General features: G+C 40.4%; 2 protein-coding genes across 13 annotated transcripts in view; both read right to left on the minus strand.

The window, feature by feature from the left end:
- ARFGAP3 (ADP ribosylation factor GTPase activating protein 3) overlaps positions 1–5,695 on the minus strand; it is a 35,745-nt gene extending 30,050 nt beyond the window's left edge. For 3 of the 4 annotated variants that reach the window (XM_015869700.2, XM_015869709.2, XM_015869692.2), the window contains exons 1-2: positions 5,516–5,695; positions 918–1,036 (exon numbers count right to left, since the gene is read on the minus strand). In XM_015869700.2, the coding sequence (XP_015725186.1) occupies positions 918–1,036; positions 5,516–5,584 (188 nt within the window). In that variant the 5' untranslated portion in view covers positions 5,585–5,695. Of the gene's footprint in view, positions 1–917; positions 1,037–5,258; positions 5,401–5,515 lie in introns of those variants that run through there. The other variant, XM_015869719.2, reaches the window with a different exon arrangement.
- Positions 5,696–9,953: 4,258 nt separating this feature from the next.
- Positions 9,954–22,605, minus strand: part of PACSIN2 (protein kinase C and casein kinase substrate in neurons 2) — a 62,851-nt gene continuing 50,199 nt past the window's right edge. For 6 of the 9 annotated variants that reach the window (XM_015869794.2, XM_015869733.1, XM_015869762.2 and 3 more), the window contains 6 exons: positions 21,960–22,080; positions 21,062–21,067; positions 19,836–19,960; positions 19,110–19,226; positions 17,938–18,134; positions 9,954–13,080 (listed from right to left, as the gene is read on the minus strand). In XM_015869794.2, coding sequence (XP_015725280.1) covers positions 12,968–13,080; positions 17,938–18,134; positions 19,110–19,226; positions 19,836–19,960; positions 21,062–21,067; positions 21,960–22,080 — 679 coding nt within the window. In that variant the 3' untranslated portion in view covers positions 9,954–12,967. The remainder of the gene's footprint in view (positions 13,081–17,937; positions 18,135–19,109; positions 19,227–19,835; positions 19,961–21,061; positions 21,068–21,959; positions 22,081–22,605) is intronic. The other 3 variants (XM_015869781.2, XM_015869772.1, XM_015869788.1) reach the window with 3 other exon arrangements.

Raw genomic sequence — 22,605 nt, forward strand, 5'->3', positions numbered from 1 at the left:
GTTTAGCATATAACATGTATAGTATTTAAAATCTACCTTTTTCTGTGTAAAGAGTCTCTCACACGTATTACTTTGGTCACCTGCAATGCAGTGACTATAAGAATTCTAATCATGATAGTACTCTGATCACCAGGAATGGATTCTTGAAAGACCTTTTGAAACATTCATATATACAATGACAAAGCAACAGAGGAAGAATATCGATTTTAGCTGATGGAAAACGACTGCTTTTAAGTGCAATCCATTCTGAAATGCATCGCTCTCATATACTTCAAACAGCACCTTCCATTTCACATATTTCAAATGCCCACCAGAAGTAACTCAGGTGAGGATACTCACCTGAAATCAGAGAACCTCAGTAAAACAGCAACTGGCTGAGCCACCGAAGGGGGTATCACTTTACACAAAAGCTCTCTCTTCCTAACCCCAGTAGTAGCACTATGGCAACATAACGAGCTACTTCAGGAAGCAAAGCAGGCAAAAAAAGCTACGTAGGTCTCTGGCTTGCGAGGGCATCAGATTATCAATATTATCAATATACTGTCACATTGCTGAAGATAATGAACTGCTATCTGCCTCAGTCTTGATTCAGAAAAAAATGATAAAGCACTTCAAAATGCTTACTCTCTTCTTTGTTTTCATCATCTTCAGTGTCAACAAAGGTGTGCTACTGACACAATACACAGCTAATGGGAAAGGGTGCATGGCACAAATGCTATTGAACCCTACCTATTTACCTAATTCCCAAGTAGCTATCAGATAAATCAATGCCAATACAAACATTAAAAACGTTTGAAGGAGAAGAAAAGAATGGGCTTCTCTCTCTGATCAGACATCCAAACAAAAAAAAAAAAACCAAACCATCAGGAGCCGGAATATAAATCTATTGTTATTGTAAAAATACACCAGCTACTTACCGAATGAAACTCAAGTGCACACCAAGTGATCGGTGGGTCCCTGAACAATCAATACAAAGAAATACTCCATACGTGATGCTCGCCCAGCTAGGGTTTTTTGATCCACAGTCAAAACATACCTTAAAGAAAACAAAGAGCATTAACTTGACTCATACATAACCTCTTCTCACAGCTGTGTTATGGGCCATTCTAACATCCTTGCAGTGAACAGAACTTAATTCAACCTTAACGCCTGTGTCAACACAACAACCCTAGTTTTATAAAGAGAAGCTGCACAACCTGCCTGAGCTTGAAGAAAGCACCCACTCTGCATACCACTTAGCCTAAGATTCTGCCAGATGTTCCCATCTGTACTATGTATTACTTGTGTGCTGCTGAACCAACCATTTGGCTGCCCACAGCAAGACTGGTTAAATAGCCGATGTGTCCAAAATTACACTCTAGCCAAAGCTTTCTTATCATCTGCCACCACACCAGACACCTAACATTTAGCCAAAGCTACAAGAGGTATCTGCCTCTATACCTCCTATAATTGGCAAATGCACAGACCACAGCCCTCAAGTCCTGCTTTTGTTGTTCTGACATCTGTGCCTCTAACTCCACAGTCAAAGCACCCACTTATTGGGCATCCTGAGCAGCATCTATTCAGAAACTCCACAGGGGCAAGCTCTTTCACCTAAACTGATGGAGCTTCAACCTACAGCCTTATTCCTCAAAACCAAGGTGAGGAGAAAAAAAACAGCTCTTCTGCTAGGAACTCCATTAATGTGGCTAAACAGAGAAATTTTCCTACATACCCTGCCAAACTACAGGAAAGGAAGGAGTGCAGGAAGCACATTTGTATCCCATAACTGCACGTGGAAATGGGGTCATTCACTGACATTAGGAGAAAGTAGAAATGAGAAAAAAGCTATAGAAAATGAGTGAGGGAGTCCCTGAGGTAAGCACAGGGGGACAATGATACACAGGAAGTTGGGGGGGAGAAAAAGAATGAGTTCCTTAAAAAAAAAAAAAAAAAAAGAGCTAGCTTCACCTTCATTTAAAATAGGCTGTTGTCAAGCTGTTCCTTCCCAGGGCAAAAGGAGGGAGTTGACTGTATCAGGAGTGGTTTCTGATGGAGAACAAAGCTACCCTAACCGTGTGCCCCGGTGGCGCAGTGGTAGGAATGCCGCTGCAACACTGGAACCCGGGTGTTCGAATCCCCCTGTGGCGCAAGTGGTAGAAGTGCCACTCTGCAGCACAGAGGCTCGAATCCCGGGGGTTGGACTCGATGATCTCTAAGGTCCCTTCCAACCCGCACGAGACTATTACTATTACTATTACTAACAGCTCCGGTCCTGCTTCTATCACAGGAGAGCAAAGCGGACCCTGAGCAATGGTCTGGACAGAAATTACCCAGTGCAGAAATAGGAAAAGAGAATCCTGAGTACTGGCAAGTGGTTAAAAAATAATCCCATGATTAGGGAAGTTCTTCTGAAGACGTCCCTAAAGATTCCTCAGTACAATTATAAGCTCTTCCTAACACTAGCATCTGAAAAAAGTTGATTGCCTCACCTTGGAAGGCAGCTGTCCCAGAGCAGTACAGCTCACTGTCTTCACAGGCCCAGGTCTCAATCAGCTCTATACCAGACAGTCGTGAAAATGACTCACAGAGATAAAGCTGTACCTTTTAGGATTGTGATGCAAACAGGAATAACACCTAATTTCTTTAAGAACTGTCAGTTCCATCACATTACGCAATGGATAGCTATATTTCAGCAAGCTATCTGACAAAGGAGTGTACTTAACTCACACTCAAGTTGCTAAGCTATCTCAATTTCTGAAGGGCTTCCCAGCATGTAAATTCTAAGAACTGAAAATAATGTAAGATTTCAGAGCCAGCCTATAAAATCATCGCCATTTTAAAACCAGAGCCAGCTTGTTTTCTGTACTGATCGAGGCACAATAAAGGAATCAAAGTCATTATAAAAATCATTTTGAAGGATACGCTTCAATAACCTGATGCTTTTTAAGTACACTTGTAATATTTTTGCCTATTTTGCTTTCAGCCATTTTGGGATGGTCCAGATTCAGTAACAATCACTTAAGGCGAAAGCCATAACCAAGATGTTTGTACCAAAACAGAGACTTAGGGATAACCCATAGGAAGAAGACACTAAACTGTACAGCATCCACCCCACACCGAGGTGGAAGTTAGCAAACCCCTTACCTACACTGGTGAACAAACTCACAGTGCCCACTGCCATTGGACATGGAAACATACAGACACAAGGCCTACAGAAATGCTGGCTTTGGTACTACAGAAGAGCTGGCTCAGCACCCAGCCTAATGCCAGGGCTGTGAAGTGAATGTATCAGCTGTGCAAGGCCGCAGCACTGAGCTGTGCAGGAAGTGTTTGCCATTGGGCAAAGGTGAGCTGTGCGCCAGCAGCTGCTCTTACTCACCCACTGCCGCATTCAGATATGTTCCCTTTTCTTGCATCAGCAATAATAATTGAGCTTGTTGATGCAACTGGAAACCAACACTGCAAACCTGCTCTGGCTCAGAGCAAAGGTAGGTCCAACTCACATCACAGCAACATCAGCACCGCTGAGGTAAGGCAGGGAGCAGGAACATTTGCCAACAGAACAGCACCAGGCTGACATTTAGGGAGTGTGAGAGTCTTAATAATGACATAAGGGACCACCACATATATACAAAACACATCACACATTGTAATAACAGAACTGAAAAACTAAGAAACCACCACAATGCACCTACTTGGTTTGCTGTCAGTTCACATTCTTGAGTTGGGCCTCTAAGTGGTGCCATAGATGCTGTACCCACCGGGGGAAGGGAAAGAGCCAGAGAAGGGAATAAAAAGCCACCTACTGCAGGGAGACAGTCTTGTGGCAGACCAAGAGTCTGTATACAACAGCACCAGGACAAGCCCTCCAACCAGGCAAGCTCTGCAAACATGCAAACCAACGATACTGTGCAGCTTCATGACTAAAAACAACCGTCTATGTTCAAAATACATCCTACATGACAATTGTAACATGTTTGGTAAATGCTGTCAGCCAATTCTGTATTACGTAGTGCATGAAAACAGCAACTCTGAGAAGCTATTTTTCATGCCATCCAAAGCAAAAGAAACCACAGACTAAATTACAGGTAGGTTAATTTCAAGACCACTAATCAAATTCCAGTTGAAACACGCCATAATCTTTGAACTAAGACTACACATGTACTTAAGTAAGAATCATTTTGCCCAGGCCAGCATGTGCTCAGAAGCCTCAGAGAGCATCCAGCAGTGTAAACACACACACACAAACACATACCTGCCTGCAGCAGGCAATCAGGGCCCTACAGCTGCAGGGAAAGCACCTGTGCTTCCCAAACACAATGCAGCTGAAGCACACTACCAGACTTCCAAGAGGACACTTTCCCAGTTCTTTCTCAGGTGTAGGGCAGGAAAGCCCTACAAAATGGGCGGATTAAGGACAGAACAAGAGAAAATCAAAGCAGCATACAGTCAAATGTGAGGGGGTGTGGCTCTGGGCAGCCTGGTCCGGTGGTTGGCAACCCTGCACACAGCAGGAGGATTGAAACTAGATGATCATTGTGGTCCTTTTCAACCCAGGCCATTCTATGATTCTATGAGGTGAGCTGGTGGCCGCAGCACCTTTTGCTCAAGAAGGCTCTTCCCACCTGGGCGCAGGAAAGCTGTGAGATGTGCACTACTGAAGCTCCTCATACTATTTCCTTCCTACCTTTACATGGCTCTATCACAGAGTTACTGTGAGTTGACTGCACCCAAATGAGAGCTTTCAAGCAAACCTGGTCTGAACAGGAGCAGACATTCTCTGCTCCAGCTCTGTCTGCACTGTCAGCACAGGCAGCAGCAGGACCACTAGGTGAGCCCGACATGCCATAGCGGCCCCGAGCACCACAGCCGTGGCTCAGCAGAGGGCAGCCGGCTCCGCACAGAGCTGTGTGCCCTGCCGGCAACAGGCAGCAGCGGGCCTGCGTGGCTCCAACGCAGCAACAGCGTGATGGGAGCGTTTCGACATCGCTCCATCTCTTGGGCATGGAGTTCAGGAGGAGGAACGAGGAAAGCGTAAGGGGAAACCTGAAGGACGGGTATATTTCCTCGTTTTAGAAACTAACTCAACTGGCGATTGCTCCTTTCCTTTAGTCTCCGTGCTCTGCGGAAGCAGGCACAGCCACGGGGCCGGCACCCCGCGCGGTAGCCCGGCCGGCCCCGTCAGGCGCCCCAGGTACCACGCAACACCACGGGTACTACGCTGCAGTTCCTCGAGTCCTCCTGGCTGAGCCCGAGCTGCTAATGGCAACACTCACGTTTGTCACCAAGAAAGCGATCGTGTCTGACGAAGAAACACCCGCTGTGCCTTCGCTATCTCGGGGCGGGCTGCTGCCCCTCGGCCGCTGCAGCCACCGAAAGCGCCGCTTCCCCGCCGCAGCTGTGCCGTGTTTCCGGACGGCCGCTCGGTCCGGCCCAGTCCCGCTGGGACACGCGCCCCGCCCCGCCTCCCGCCAGTGCGACGTGTCACTGCGGCAGATGGCGGCCCTCACCGCGCCACGTCCTGGCGCCTCACCTTGTTGGTGGGCACGGAGCGGAGCCGCTTGAAGATGGCGCCGATATCCTGCTTGCTGGGCTCGCACATGATGGCAGGCGGGGAACAGGCGCGAAGGTCGCTAAGCGGAGCCGCCGCCACCGACCGCTTCCCTCTCCGTGCCGCTCCGCCGCCGCTCGCCCCGCCCCGCCCCGCCCCGCCCCGCCTACCGGGCGGCCACGCAGCGGGCGCGCGCGCAGGGAGGCCCGGCGGGGCGCGGCTTGCAGCCGCCGGCGTGGAGGGAGGAGGTGCCGGTTGCCATGGGGACACGCGGCCGCGCCGCGTCAGCGCCTGCCGTCGGGAGGGATGGGAAACAGAGAAGTGGGACGGGTTGTTACACCCCAGAGCAGAACGGCTCCCACTCTTGGACGCGGCACTGTGCAAAAACGTCAGGAAACAGTCGCTTCCTCTGGGCACTCACAATGAAGTATGCAAGTAGGGACAAATCTTGGCATCTCAGTACTGGTGTTCATCGGTGGTCCCCAAGGGCTCTGTATCCCATCCTCCCCTCACGTGGAGAGGAAGGACTGTGCAGGTACCCACACATGAAACAAATTTTCCTAACATCTTCTTTGACAATAGTTCAGGTTCAGGGGACCGCTGCAGAGCAGCTGCTCTAACCTGTTGAAAACAGGGCCATAAATAAGTTATCTAGGGCCCAAGACATCCATTTCCAAGCCTTGCATGGAAATATATCCTCAGGCCTTGGCCTTCACCCTTCGTAGGTATCCATACATCCTGCACACGCTCTCTGGATTTGCCAGCCAAAATCCCATTGGGCTCCATAAGGATTGCCATCCTGGCCTACAGATGCTGGCCTCTCAGGGAGAAAGAGTTGCCAAGAAATTTACACGAGAGAAAGTCTATTATGTCAGCTTCAGAAGTATTGGAAGGGGAAGAAAAACAAAGGAAAGATTAAAAAGAAAGAAAGGCAGGATAGGTATTATCTTGGCAACTAAGTGGAAAAATCAACATTGGAAAAACAGTTAATCTGAAGACTAAACCACGTGGCACAGTCCCAGGAAAGGACAGTGTTTGTTACTGCCCCCTCTCTGTCTCACACAGTGCCTCTATCCCAAGGCCATGCTTTGCCATACAGATTAGTGGGTGTGCAAACCAGACGCACCTGTTGCAGCCTGCAAGCTCAGCTGATTGTCACCAGGTGAGATCCAGGCAAGATGCAAGGAAAGCATTTAGCACATACACAGGAACTTGAGGCATGTAAATGTGACCTGAGGCAACATCAAAAGCAAACTCTAGGCTTGGGAAAGAGGTGATGCAACAAATAGACATAAAGGGCTGAGCTATCCATGTCTACTAGGGAACACGCAGTGCCTATAATTCACTGGCTGTTCTTGCAAGTTGGATAAATAAAAATATCTTCAAAAACTCTACCATTCAAGGGTGCCTGTAGGTGCCTGTAGATTGAGTGCTGGAGTGTCCTCTGCTTTGGAGTTATGTGCAGTACAGGTCCTTAGGAAAAGCAATGCTGTGAGCAAGGATGACTCTGACCCCACTCATGTCCTCAGCCCTCAGCAGATTTTCATCTTGACTGTAGTGGCTTAACCCTGCTGGCTGCTGGCATAACACAGCTGCTCGCTCACTCTGCACTCCCAGCAGGCAGGGGAAAGAGAATTGGAAGTGTAAAAGTCAGAAAACTCATGTGTTAAGATAAACAGTATAACAAGGGGGAGAAAAAGGAGGGGGGAGGGAAGGGAGCAGGTAAAGGGGGAGAGAGGAGGAAGCAACAGAAAAAGAAATGAAGAGGAAAAAAAGTGATAGAAAACTTTATCACCACAAGTTGATGCTGAGCCAATTCCCAAACAGCAGCAACCCTGCTGAACTTCCCCTCAGCTTTTGTTGTGTGATGCTATGTGGTGTGGGATATCCCTCTTGGTCATGCTGGGTCAGCAATTCTGGCTGTAACCCCTCTCAGCTACTTGCACACTCCAGCCTACTCACTGGCAGAGCAGCAAGAGAAAAACACTGCTCAGTATCGATTACATTAGCACATTATCAACACTATTTTCATCAAAAATCCAAAACAGCACCATGTGATCTACTACAAAGAATATTAATGCTAAGCCAGCCAAAAAGGAGCACAGCAACAAAAAACTGTCCGAGCATCCATGCATCATCCACTGTAGGTTGTGCTCCCATTTGCTTTCCCCTCAAGAAAGAATGCCAATTTGGAGACAGCCTCGTTTCCTTAACCCATACTTAGTTTTCTTTGGGAAATTTGGTCACACTGAGCAAAATTAGTTACTGCTTACATCTGTGCTGTGCATAACAATAATAAGTTGCCTTGTGGAAGCTGCAGCTCTAGAAATTCAAGGCTAGCTTCTCTCTTGCAAATAATATCCTTAATGACACAATATGGACCCAGAAACAATCATTCCAGGCTACATAATCCATCCAGAAAACCTCCTCTTTGGAGCAGAAAGATCAAGCATCTACGTGTCTGTTCCCACAGTATGGAAATGAAGTTTAGCGGTGTTAAACTACATTAAAAACCAGCTGAAACCAGTTCTACGTATATTTTTATTTAAGTCATAATGAATTGTTTGTACTGATAACATCGAGAAGCATAACCACTTTGTCACATAGGTGAGGTTTCTTGGAGCTTTCTAATCTTGAAAGTAGTCCCATCTCATCAGTATTGCCCAGTACAAAGCCAAAAAGTTACAATAATATAATTTTCAGACAAGTCCACTGCATAGACAATATTCAGTCGTGCTTCTGTAAACCTGTTTGCATTAGGAATGCAAGAGACTTGCAAAGTTGCATTTTAGAAGCAGCATCCCACTGCAAAACCTACCTATGTTGGCCACATGATAGCATTTAATCTTTTGCAGAGTGACCAAATTCCTGCATCTTCTGCTTCAGGTTTCTAGAAATACCTATATCATAACAAGCAATTACTTCACAATTAATATGGTTGCTACTTCATTGAGTTAAAGCTTCATGGGTCATGCAGAGAGGTGAGAGAGGTGACCTAGCTGAGGTAACAGGTGACTTGGACTTTCATAATGTTCTTGTTAACATCCCTCATAAAAACCTAGATACAATGCCATGAAATAAGGAAATGACCACTTAATAAGTTAGTTACTGACTACCATAACAAACAGTGGGAGGTTACCAGTGTGCTGCCCAGAGGACTCACGCTTGAATATGTAATTTTTATATTTATCTGTGAAAAGAGTAAATAGAAAGAGAGTGGTTTATTGATATTGAACTACTTACAGTTACAGAAGAAAAAAACCAGTAGAAATACCTTGCACAATAAAGACCAAGTAATAAAGCAGCGAGGAAAGTTCAGAGTCAAATGCAAAACAAGAATACAGTCTGCACTTCTCTGATGGGGTCACAATTAACTTCTGCAAGAGCGAGCGCTACTGGTTGTCTTCTTGGAACTAATTAGAGGATCACTTTTCTGGCCTTCTTCATCTACGTCTTTATGAACAACAATTTGGTGTTCAGTTGTTGACAAAGCAATGAACAGAATGTTCAACATAAGCTTTTCTTATTTCACAGAACAAAAGAAACTGTTTTCTGACAGCCAAAATCCAGTTTTCTGTCCTATCTCTATGCTCTTCCCAAGGCACCCACAACATGCTGCTGGCTCAGATTTCATCTAACCTACCACCACATGGACAATACTCAGTAAAACTTCAGGTGTACAGAGGTACTCTCTGAATGGAGGGTTCAAGAACCCTCTGTGGTATTTTTGAAGCTTTGTGCGAAAGGATTAATGTCCTATCACATTGGAATCTGTATTTCTAACAGGAGAAAGGAAGTAAGGCAGGCTGAAAATGATATATGCTTACCATCAGCTGGTAAACTGTTAGATGTCAAACACACTGAAGCAATTTTCTGCACACGACCTTTCTTATGCTCTGAAATTGCTCTTTATATTCAAAGTCAAACAAAACGAGTTGGTAAAAGTACCCTCCATTGTCAGGAATAACTTGTATTCTCACAGATCAGGAGCAGGCTCCGTAGACTCCTTCAAAATGACCACAACTAGCAATCTCTATGATTTTCTGAGGTAAATGAGTAATGTTGCCAAACCAGAAAAGTGGGAGAAAGATTAATAAGAATGATTGTGTAACCTCAGAGTTCATTTTTAAAACTAAAAGAAACTACTCTAGAACAGGAAGTTATTGCTGCTGGACATTCAATCTTCTTTACATCATCTTCCATTTTCTTTTCTCCTCTGTTTTACAATAATATATAGCTATTTTATTTTAAAATCACCCAGATCGTATCAGATTAGTACACAACCATTTCATCTGCGGTTTCCCCTTGGAGGACTCAGTGTTTTTACTTATCATCAATTGTTAAGTCTGCTTTAATTTTCTTCTTTGCAAGTGTTAGGAATAAAAACTTAATTGGAACAAAGACAACAGAACAAAAAAGATTCAGGCCATCTATTGCAAAAACAGTTTTAATACATCAGGCCAACATCTCCACAAGAGTAACAGCAATGTGTTGGATTGTTATACCGTGACGTTATGAGTGATAACATGGTTACATTGAGAGCTTATCTTTGCTTTTACAATCTTGTATGTGTACATCACATTTGTAGGATATAATAGAAAATGACACAAGTGAATTAGCAGTTTGAGGAAAAAATGTGCTAAAATTTTGGTGTCAAGTTCACAGAGCCTCAGAGACAACAAATTAAGAATTTTAATATAACTTTGGACTATAGATAAGGAATTACTTATCTTTACACATTTTCTAATAAAATAGCCTGCTATTTTTCCCCAAAAAGACTCTCTTGACAAATTATGGGGAGACAGAACACTTGCTCTGTGAGGTGAGGCTGAGGAAACCAAAACTTGTTCAGCCCGGAGAAGAGATGACTCTGGGGGTCCTAGAAGCAGCCTTCCAGCTGCAGTGCAGAGGCTACCAAGACACCAGCCAGGCTCCATCAAGCACAGCAGAACAAGACACAGCAGTGTCTTGCATTAGGACAGGTTCCAGCTGCAGGTAAAGCCAAGGGAGAAAGAACACCATAATAATGATAGCTAAGCATTGTAACTGCTTGAACAGAGAGGTGAGGAAATCAGCCTTTGGAAGTTTTCCAGACCAAATCCAAAGACTTGAGCAAGCTAGTCTGGATGCAGAATTGACTGTGCTTTAGATCAGCCATTGGACTGGAGAACTCCTGTGTTTGCTTCTACTTAGATTCTATGGTTATGTCACTAAATTTGACACCCCAGAAAGAACTAGATTATTTAGATTAAAAATTATTGATGCAAGAGACAAGATCAAACTTCTCGTGATTGCTAGCCAACACTACTATGTTAATTGCTGGCAGTTAGCAAAAAAGAAAACCAAAGAACAAGAACACCTCTCTCACAGAAGGTAGAAGAGACTCAAGATATTACAAAAAAAAACCAACAAAAAAAAAAAGCAGGTTTGTTGTTCATACAATCTATACCAAACTTGACTATACCATGGAAAGCACACTCGTAGTACATTTTGCATGCCCACACAAGGCCTGAATCTCCTTCCATAAACATTTTGCTGCAGTGTCTAAGAGCTGTTGTGCACCATGACTAAGCAGCACAATGCCATGCCCATCCTTATGGCTCTTGTCAACAATACGGATTTTCTCATCCTGAACTGCAATCAAGTGTACTGACTATTTGCTTTATAAGAGTATTTTTTACATACATTGCAAGATGAAGTGCTTGCTGTGTATTTAAGAGATTAACAGATTTTATTGTTTTCTAAAATATATTATGTCATGGAGACCCAAGGCAGTAATTCCTGACAGATTTAATAACCATTTTGTGAAAGAATAATTATGTTAAGTTTTCCTTGACAGACAGACATACATCCACTTTCAGAGCTTGTACATTTAATGCACTGAACATTATGACTAAGTGTATCTATACATTTGAAAAGCAAACGATAAAATCCAAGACTATCGACAGTGTTTAATAGTTACCTCAAAATAGATTTGTTAGCTTCATTACAGTGTAGCTTCCTAAAGTAGCATATCTACTCACCTGATACTTGATTTTTATTTATTTTTTTAAAACACAAATCTGCTGTAATTTACAACCCAGTTTTAATTGTCACAAATGCATACTATTTGGCACTGTTACAGACGACTGAGCTGTAACTGCAAACAAATGTAGTTTTTACAGTGTTCTGCTACAATAATCCATGTAAGCACTAGGGCTACTTTATATGTTGACCCACAAGTTTATCCATGTTACAGATTTTGAGTATGTTAGCGTGTTTCTTGTACTTCTGAAAAACCTAATCACAAAATATTTTGCCTGTAGCATAGTAATGAATATGGCAAGAAAGCAGATTTAAATATACCGATAATTTAAACTCTTAGAAGTCTAAATCTTATCCACATCAGAAGCTCTGATAACTAATAGCCATGCTCTTTATATTTTGGAATATCAAATTGTATGTACATATAAACAACAGATAGCCTCTTCATAAAAAGTATTTTAGTCTATTTTACAATCTTTGTTCAAAAAAAAAAAAAAAAAAGATATCAGTCTTCACAGATTTAACATTTCAAATCACAAAAGAAAACCATTAACAGTTAGGATTTTTTTTCCTGCACATGTGCTGGAAATAGACAGTATTCTGGGGATTATGTATGATTTACCTCTTTGTTTATAGAGAGCTACTTAAGATCTACAAGGAAAACTCATTTAAGTGCCAAACCATACAAACAACATTCATAACAGAATCCCAATCCATGACACCTGCAGATATCTCTGCTACAAATAACCTTCTGTAACAGATAGTTATTACATATAATAACTGTTTTACAACTTCGGGCCATGCTGACAATATTGAGAGATCACTACAACATGGAAAGAGTTTTCATTCAGTCAACTGATGACTAAATCTATGTCATAATTTAAGTATTATATGATCAAGCATACACAAAGATGCTTACCTACATAGCATTTAAATAAAAAAATACTGCATCTTTCAGACACTGCTAAGAACAAATAGAAAATTAACTGGAATAATCTTAAAAATTCAAGTTGCAAGTTACTGAAGGTCACTTAAAGTAACTGATTAAACAAAAGCCAGCATAAGCCACACACCTCAGGTAGGATGAGGCACAAGCATAGAAAATGCAGAAATGTTTAAGAGTCACAATAACAGACCACGTGGAAAGAAAAAGCTTTAAAAGTATTTTTCCTATCAGTATTTTTTTTCCCATCTAACCCCTTTCATTTGCATTGTGTACAAGTTGTGAAAACCACATGAAATCAGTTCTATGTTCTGTCTTTAAATCACCACAATGTCAGTATTGAGCTTTCTCTTCTTTTCATGAAAATATATACACTCTTTACATCATTCAGCTTCCTCTTGGTTTAAATATATACTGTACAGGCCTGCAGAGCTTTTGTAACGCTTCTGTATTAACTTTGTCTTTTGTCACTGGATTGGTTCTACATAGTTTGCTGGGTATAAACCAACTTGCCCGTTGTCCAGACGTCCTTTGCACCAACCCTGTTCGTCTTCATTCTCCATTTTAGTTAACTCGTCCCCTGCAAAAAGAAGCATTTCAGAAAAGCAGTGAGAAAAGAGCTACTTTGAAACAAAAATATTACACTAACAGTTTTTCAAAAAGACACAAATAGCATTTCAAACAAAATTAAAGAATGACTTTTTAAAAATTTATATATGGTGTTATTTTACTGGAAGATCAAAGGCTCACATTTAGCTGAAAATAGATAGTGAGGGATCTGGAGCACAATGCTTATGAGGAGCAGCTGAGGCTGTTCAGTTTGGAGAAGAGGAGGCTCAGGGGTAACCTTATCACTCTCTCTATAGCTACCTGAAGGGAGGCTGTAGTGAGCTGGGAGGCAGTCTTTTCTCCCATGTAACTAGTGATAGGACTAGAGGGAATGGCCTCAAGTTGTGCCAGGGGAGATTCAGGTTGGACATTAGGAAATACTTCTCTGAGAGAGTGGTCAGGCAGTGGAACAGGCTGCCCAGGGAGGCGGTGGAGTCACCGTCACCAGAGGTGTTCATGGAATGCTTAGATAGTGTACAGAGGGATGTGGTTTAGTGGGCAATCCTGGTGACAGATGGACAGTTGAACTGGATGATCTTAGAGGTCTTTTCCAAACCTTGGTGATTCCATGATTCCGTGATATTAACAGTCAAAGACAGTTGTGGACAGTAAAACTACCTCTAGCAAACAGAGTAATGCTACACTGTGTTATCAATCCTACCTCAACAAAAGGTCAGCACAAATGATATAAATATTTCCTTAGGCTTACTCTGTCAGTATATACTTGTTTTAAGAGCTGGTGAAAGATAAGAACACGTTACCAAATGACATGGCAGTAGAATTCTCTTAAGTAATTCTTGCTGCTTTCCAGTATTACACTAATAGGTTGTGATGCAGGAGAATTTAGAAGAACCTTATACCTTACTCTGTCACATCTCTTCTTTCCTCACCTTTTTTTAATGCCTACCTTTACACTGTTGCAAGTTGGTGTAGAATTGTAGTTGTAAAAAAGTTAATCAAGAAACTTGTTTCCTAACCTGAATAGCAAGAGCTAACACTGAATATCCATTCACGTATTTATGAACTCTAAAATAACCTCCTTGTGCACCTCTAATCTCCTGCATTCTCAGGAAATACTTAGGCATTAGTCTGCAGACTTCAAGATGCTGTATATGAGCCAATGAACATCCACCTCAGCAAAAAGCCTACCAGGCAAAAAAAGCTCACATCACCTGAGTATTTTTGCACATATAACTTCTTTGAGTCAAATTATTCCCATAGATAACATGGAATTATATTAAGCCATCTCTAATGGTTATAAATACACAAAGTATTACAGAAGTCTTAGTATATTTAGGAGAGCAAAAACTAGTGTAGACAGTATACATTGTTTGGTAGAAATGGAACAAGCATCACAATACATCTTCTATAGTTGCTTTCTTATCTATAAAAAGTTAAAACTTCAGAGGACTTCAGAGATCCTTGTGGACAGCAAGTTGGCTGTGAGCCAGCAGCGACCAAGGCCAGTGACATTCTGTGTATTTAAAAGAACATGGCCAGCAGGTTGAATGGGATGATTCACCCACTCCGCTCTGTCCTGGTGAGGCCAAATCCAGTGTACCATGCCCAGTTCTAGGCTCCTCAGTTCAAAAAAGAGTGTCCCCCAGAAAGAGTTGAGTGGAAGGGTACGAAGATGATTTAGGGGCCTGCAATGTCTCCTGCACAAGGAACAACTGAGAGACCTGGGACTCTTAGCCATCCCAGGAGCCGTCAGGAGAAGACTGCAAGGTGATCTCGTCACTGATTATAAGTGTCTGACATGTAGCAGTCAAGTGAGTGGGCCGGGCTCTTTTCTGCAGTGAGCAGTGACAGAACAAGGGGCAATAGGCAAAAACTGGAACATCAGAAAACAAACGAGGAAGAACTTCTTCACTGTGAGGATGACAGAGCACTGGAACAGGCTGCCCAGAGAGGCTATGGAGTCTCCTTCTCTAGAGACATGCCTGGACTTTGCAACTTACTGTAGAAAACCTACTTTAGCAGAAAGGTTGGAATTTATCTCCAGAGGTCCCTTCCAAACTGGGATCTCTAATTTGTGAGTCTACCAGATAATAAAAGAAAGCTACGAACAAATACTTGGCTTATGGAGATGTTTTGAAAAAATTTAAACAACTGACCTTGGAAGTTATTAAAGTATTATCCCTTCTGACAATTATATGCATAACGGAATTATAACAGAAAGAATCTTTACAAATGCAAGGAGATAGCATGTATCCAACACATTTGGACAACACTTCCTGGTCTACATTTTACTGTAGCTATTTATTCTCTGCCATGGCAGAGAACTAGACATATGCTAAATGGTTATGTACTCTGCAACTATACAACTATAAAACCTCATAAAACATGAGTAAAGTTATTCCTCCTCTTTGGAAGCCTACCACATCTGTTTGCCAAGGGAAAAAAAAAAAAACTGACAACAACAACATCCAACGATATACAAAGTATTCCACTAATAAAAAAGTGAGTTTCAAGTCTACAGAAAAATAGTACATTTGAGGGACACTGCACAAAGCCTACATATTACAGAATATGACTAGGAGTGATCAAAGAAGCTCTGTCAGCAAATTCTTTGAATACCTAAGGAAATTCCACTGGAGCATATCCTTATACATTAAAACAGATCCCTGACATACATTTATTACCTGCTGACAGCTGCTTACGAGTCTAGGCCTAGTCTGCATAGGAAAAAAGGAATAGAACACATTTTAAACTGACTCCTGCCTGATCCAGTCTATTGTACATTCAGTGTAAACCTAGTCCCTCCAACACTTTGTCTATAAAACTGCACATTTGACTGCAGCATTTTGTAATTCTTCTTCTGTAAAGGAAGTTCATAGCCAAGCATGATCGATAAAATCATATAATATATTTTAATGGTCTTCTTTCAAAGGTATTAAGCAGTTAAGTCTTGTTAACTATGTAGATACACCTCTTACTCGTACTTTATTTCTACAGGCCTCATATTGAGAGCCACATCATTCAAGTACTAAATGTACAGAATGTTTAACTCTGTATTATGTCTGTATGTATAAATATTGCATAGTTCTGTCACAGAAAGTCTTGTTATTGTAAACCTTTGGAATGCCAGAATGACTTGACAGATACAATATATAAATTTCAAGAGGATTAACTTATTTCTATCCCCTGTCAAGAAAGAAAATGAACAGTTAAAGTCTACAGAATGAAGAGTAGTTGTAGCTTCTGTGCATTCCAGACAAAGCTCCAGATGTTTAGTTACTACTATCCTTCTGTCAGAGGACAATTTAACAAAGTTAAAGATAAGCCAACCCATTTCTCTTCTTTCAAAGTCCAAATTATTTGTCTACAAAGACAAGCCAGAGGAATAGAGTTTCACCGTTAAAAAAGGAGGGAAGAGAGTGAATAGGCAGAGTCTCTCACCAGGGTTATAGGAGTTGCTTATTCATAAAAACATTTCCATATATATGCAGTTCTGAGCAACACCTTTCTCCATATGCAGAATGGAAGACTAACAGTTCACCGAGAAGCTACATGTCACGGTTTGAACTAAAAATACACCTATGTCCGTGACTGTCTTATTTTAAGTAAGAGCTTTCAACTCTACCATCCAGCACCCACTGCAGATGAAATAGCATAATTCTTATAAATTAAGAGTTTTTTGGACATTATTTTATCACTTGAATCCTATTTGTCTTCTACAACTGTGCTAGCTCCTCCATTAGAAGAGAAGACAGCAAATGACAAGCAAAGGTGAAAGGAGTAGACTGACAATCTAATCAATATCACTTTCACAAACATAAGTTCTGCTTTTGTTAATCTACTCATGAAATCTTTTTCTGGAGTTCCTTTTTAGCAATTTTTTTAATGTACTGTTTGAGGCAAGACAAAGCAGTTGCCTGTTACCACAGCTGAAAAGGTGTACATTTTAACTTCCACCAATAGAGGGTGCTGCCTCCAGGTTGGTCAGATTATGAAAAACACTTTAAGTCTCCTATTAAGGAGGAAGACACCCAGGCACACACTCAGCACACAACTAGTCCAAACTGAAGGCAGGAGCATTCACGGTATGCAATCATCATAACCCTACGTGAACTTTGTACGGGTGGAAAGCATACTGTCACATGTGTCCCTCCAGTCAGTTGCCTCTATTTTGTTTTCTCAACTCCTTCAATCAAGTGTAAAATGACTCAAAGGAAAAGAAAACATCTCAAGAAGGGTGATGCTCACTCAGTGTACCCTAATATAATGCAAGCCAACAAAACCAAGTAAACGCTGCAGGGCTGCTGTGCATAGATATGCTGAAGGGTGTTGAGGGAGAAAATATTTATCAATCCACAACCAAGTGTTCAGCTTAAAAAAACAACAACTAAAACACCTTAGTACTGTAGGAAATAAGTGGCCAAAAAGCAGATGCTCACAGAAAAAAATATATCAGTTGATTGGATGTTGTTTTAAGATGCATTGCTGTAGTCAATCCTTTAAATAACATCTTTGTAGGGCTAGCATTTGTAGACAGCTAAAAGCATCAGCTGTTACTGTCATCAATTAAGAAGAAAAAATAATCAACTGCAGTTCCCTGTTTTATTTAACACAAGATGGTAAAAAGAATAACCCAAACAGATACATTCCAATACATTCCAAGCAGATTTACAAGTCAGTACTTTCAAAAACAGGACAGCAAGAAGCAGTATCAGGAGTGTGGGTTAGACAAGATCCTGTATGTGGAGACATACATTCAGAGAGACAGGTGACTTCAGAAAATAAAGGGAATGCTGAAGAGTAAAACTCCTTCTTTGTCCCATTTCTCCTTTTGATGAAGTGCTTTAAGTGAACACTGTAAACTTACCTGCTTTAAAGCTGAGTTCATCTTGCTCTTGGCCCTCGTAGTCATAGAGTGCACGCACTCTCACCTCCATTGCAGGAGAAGTATCTTCATCAAATGGATTGGTGTCTCCATTTGCATCAGTGGAAGAAAAGGGATTGTTGGACTCCTCATCAGACCAATCTGTAGGGTAGCTTTGGTTTTTTTCATAGCTGCTAACACTAAAAACAGATTTTAAATTACTTTTTTCTGCTCTTACATTAAGAGATTAGAAGTATCCCTAAGATAACAGTTTCCTTAGTTAAGATTAAACATCTCTGTAAAGCTCAGCTTTGAAAATTAGCTTTGAAAATTTCTCTTTGCTTATCTACCGGGCAACACCTTACTCAGAAAAAAAAAAAAAAAAAAAAAAAATCACATTCTTACAATATATTAAAAGTTTAAAAAAATAAATAAAAAGGAAAAAAAAAACCAAACACAAAACAACCAGAAATCAAAGACAACTTTCCTATAAACTCCAAGAAATCTCTCTAACAAGAAACCTGTAAAATCCATGAGAGTATTTACTCTAGAAAAGTAGAAGCTGTGAAGGCAGTAGATAAGAGGAAACAGACATTTAAATGGCATTGCAGAATCCTTTTCTCACTTCTCTAGGCACCCCTACAATATATTTTAACTTTTCGTATGCTTCAATCCACCAATATAAAATAAAAGCTTCATTACAGAGTGACAACTTGGACATTTAAAAAGCATTCACTGCTGAGTATGGGCACGTCATTTAAGACAGCGATATCCTTAGGTAGGCATGCTGAAGCAACAGACAGTGGTTTGAAAAGGTCCTAAACAAAAGAACACAATCATAAAAGCAGACTTATTCAGCAACAACACATACAGGAGTAAAGCTCCAGGAGCATTCTCATTAGAAAAAAAACATTTACATTTTAGAAGACTGGTTAAGGAAGGAAAAAAAACAACAGCAGTTCTGTTAGCAACTGCCAATAAGCCCAGTAGTTTCAAACCAAAGATCAGGGCAACAGATGTGGCATCTGTTAGGAGAGACAGTTAGGTTACAGTGCAGCTTACAAAACCTCTCAAACAGACTTCATGCACCCACTAGCATAGCCTTATAGAAACTGAAAATGGAAATCCCTGGATAGAGAAAGTGTAAAAACAATTAAAAACAACATTTCACCAACTTTTTGATCTTATTGTCCTCCTTTTCACTGACAGTACTCCCAGTATCTTCTTCATCTTCAAAGGGATTGTAACTTGATTGTACTGACTGCACTGTGTTACTCTGGACACTAAGAATGCTAATTTGGAAAAGAAAGAACATTATGGTGACCCTATCTGTTTAAGAGTAAAAACACTCATTTGTGTCCCACTAAGTAGTTTTTTTTAAGCAGACCCTTTCTCCAGCCATTAAAAAAAAAAAAACAAAAAAAAACCAAGAACAATTAAAAAAACAATTAGAGTAGCGTAAGAGCCAAGAAAGTTCTGACAGTCTCACATATGATAAGTGTATCACTCATCCAGAACTAGAACCATTACTTTCTAAGGAAGCTGCTACTAGCAGCTATGAAATAACAGCATCCAGATTAGTGAAGTCACTAAGCATTTTGCAAGCTAAGATTTCAAAGAAAAACTGTCACTTCTACAGACAGAAAAATAGCAACAGACCAACTACACAGTTCAGTTCCACTACACAGTTCAGTTTCCTATAATCCACAGTGAAGAGAGAAATGTAAACTGGAGAATTAATCACTGAAGTATTCTGTGAGCTGCAGAAAGCTATTTTAAGAATGCTCACAGATAAGTAACATTTGATTGGCCAGTGGCTTTTTGACCCTATATTTGTTATCTCAAATGACAAAAATAACTAAAATAACTAAAAATTTAAAAAAAAAAAAAAAAAAAAGTACCTGCTATGTTTGTTAGGCTGTGAAACTTGATCTCCTGTCTGATTAATACCAGTCAGAGTCACTCCATCAGAAGCTTTCTTCTTTTCTCTTCTGCTCAGGGTGCGATTCAGATCTGCAGACCATTCCTGCCAATGAATGTAAACAACGATTGAGAAATGTAATGGAACACTAATTATCACATTTAATTTTTCAAGACCGTTCCGGAACATTCATTTATACAGATTTACAAATAGTTATTGTACAGATAAGTTACTCTACATGTTTTGGTTACTCTCCTCATCTAGTTCCTACCTTAGTGATGCAAACAGATCTTTGCTACTCACAAAGCCCAGCATGACCTGTACCTCCCTGCTTAGCATTCTGCACACCTTGAAAAAACTTAGAACACCAAACGTGCGGTAGAGAACTGGAGAAATCAAAAGGAATTGCTCAGTGCAACTCTTTAAAAGTTGTATTGAGAACATTTACCGTTTCAAGTAATGCCAAGACATCTGGTTTTTTAAAATTAAATCTTAGGTTTACCTTTTGAAGTATTACAGACTGCTTTAAGATATAAGCTTACTTCAAGTGCTGCAGGACTGACCTACAATGGAGCTCATTTTTCAAGTCATTGCACTTTTCCTGTTCTTAAAATATGAATGAGCCCTTAGGGTATTGCACTCAAATGTTTTGTCTTTAAAAGCCAACCAAAAGAGCTCAAATCAACGCAGCTGTTCACAAGACTCATTATGTCATTTGTTAGAGTATCCCCTCCTTGATGTTCTGAATCACTTAAGTTTCAGAAGGCAGATGAACAGGCATGATGAGACCTAAACACAAGCTACACCTTTCAAGTCAAACTAGGCCACATACAGATGTAAAACAGAGAACAGAGAGCAAACTGGCTACAAGCAAAAATCCTATGTTTAGACATTTTTCATCTCAGAAAACACGTTGAAAGTTAAAATTTCGGAAGATTGTTTACAATCAAAAAGATAAACTATGAGATACTAAGAAGAAAATGAAGATTTACTGAGATGCTATTACTCTATGTGTTTATGCAGGAAGAATGGTCAGTCATGAGTGATTTCTGGCCAACTTCTTCAGAGGTACCTCTTTATTTTAACCTCTCACAAACAGACATGGATTTTAGAGTTACTGAAATATAAAGACCACTGACCTAAGTACATTTATGCTATATAATGATATTTCATATTCGTTTGATCATGACTTTTGTTTTTACTTACATCATCCTTGTAGCATGCAAATGAAAAAACACTTGATTAGAGAAATAACAACAGAATTTCATTTATTAATTATAATGTTTATGAAAAAGGATGGTGTTTCCCCACACAGAAGTAAATGTAGTTCAGTGCTGCAAGCAAAGAAACTTTGCAGCACTAAAACGAGCTTTCTTCTTCAAGCCTTAAAAAATCAGAAGTAATTCAACATTTACTTTACACTCAGTAACTGAGGTCTCCACTCCATTAATTGAATGTCCAGAAATTATTTCAATTGAACTTATGTTTCTGTACAGAATTCCACTCAAATTTCAGCCTTTTGATGCTCCGCTACTATGATTCCGCACTGACAGAATTTGGAACTTGTTTCTTGTAAGCTAAGATAGCATAGCACTCCTCAAAAGCTTCCTTTCTCCTTTCAAAACTGAATCTGGCTGATTATTTTATTAACTGAAATTAATAAAATAACCAGTGCAATGTAGGACCTTTTAATTAATTTATTTATTTAATATGATGGTATCAGAAAACTAGTTAAAGTCAGACTCAATCTGAAATACTATTTCAACAGTCTTTACTGTCTACTCAATAACAAGGAAATTCCAGTTTAAGTCTGACAATGAAAGGGAGAATCACATACTAACAACTTCACTAATGACTTTAAAGATAAAGTCTGTTTTATACCTCTCTGCTCTTTAAATATAGGCATTTTATATAATCACCTCCTAAAGTAGAGGCTGAGGTACCCCAATAGAAATCAAGAAAAGAAAAACTGTAACAATCTTGTTATCTGCTAGAAGTTGAGTCTGACAGGCTCACTAGAAAGGAACGTGTCAAAAAGGAAACTGGAAAAGGAAAAAAAACAAGCCATAAAAACAAGTATGGGTTTTCCATACTCTGATCTTACCTCAAACTGAGGCCAATTCATTGACATCCCTGGACCTTGATTAGCTCTGAACCACCGCAAATCTTCAACAGCATCTGCAGTTTTGATGTTCTGTTCCAGTTCACGGTAGATATTTTTGTAACTGCAAAACAAATCAGACTTCAAATTTAGTACAAATGTAGAAACACAGCAAATTCCCTAGATTCATTGTATTTACATGATATATATAATATATATATATGAGTATAAATATAAGTACATATAAATATAAGTGCATATATATAATGTATGTGTGTATGTGTATATGTGTGTGTGTGTGTGTGTGTGTGTGTGTGTGTGTTCAAGCTTCAGAACAGTATTAAAAAAAATATATTGCAAGACAGAGTTTTTAAAACCCTGTGGGACAGACCCATTAACTGCCTGTAAAAAATACAGTCAAATAACATCCTTATTTGAAAGATGGATTATTACTCTCAAGTAAAGTATCTTAAATAGTTGTCAGTGAATTAGTAGTTAATTTGGAATATATTTAAATGACTGAATGTCAAGATTGAATTTCCTTGAATTTTCTTCTAAAGCTTGCCTATAAGATGGTAGGAGCTGTTTTCAGTGTTAACTTCACATAATTCTGTGTGGAGCCAGGAGTTGGACTCAATGATCCTTATGA

Source organism: Coturnix japonica, chromosome 1 (genome assembly GCF_001577835.2).
Source record: "Coturnix japonica isolate 7356 chromosome 1, Coturnix japonica 2.1, whole genome shotgun sequence".
NCBI lineage: Eukaryota > Metazoa > Chordata > Aves > Galliformes > Phasianidae > Coturnix > Coturnix japonica.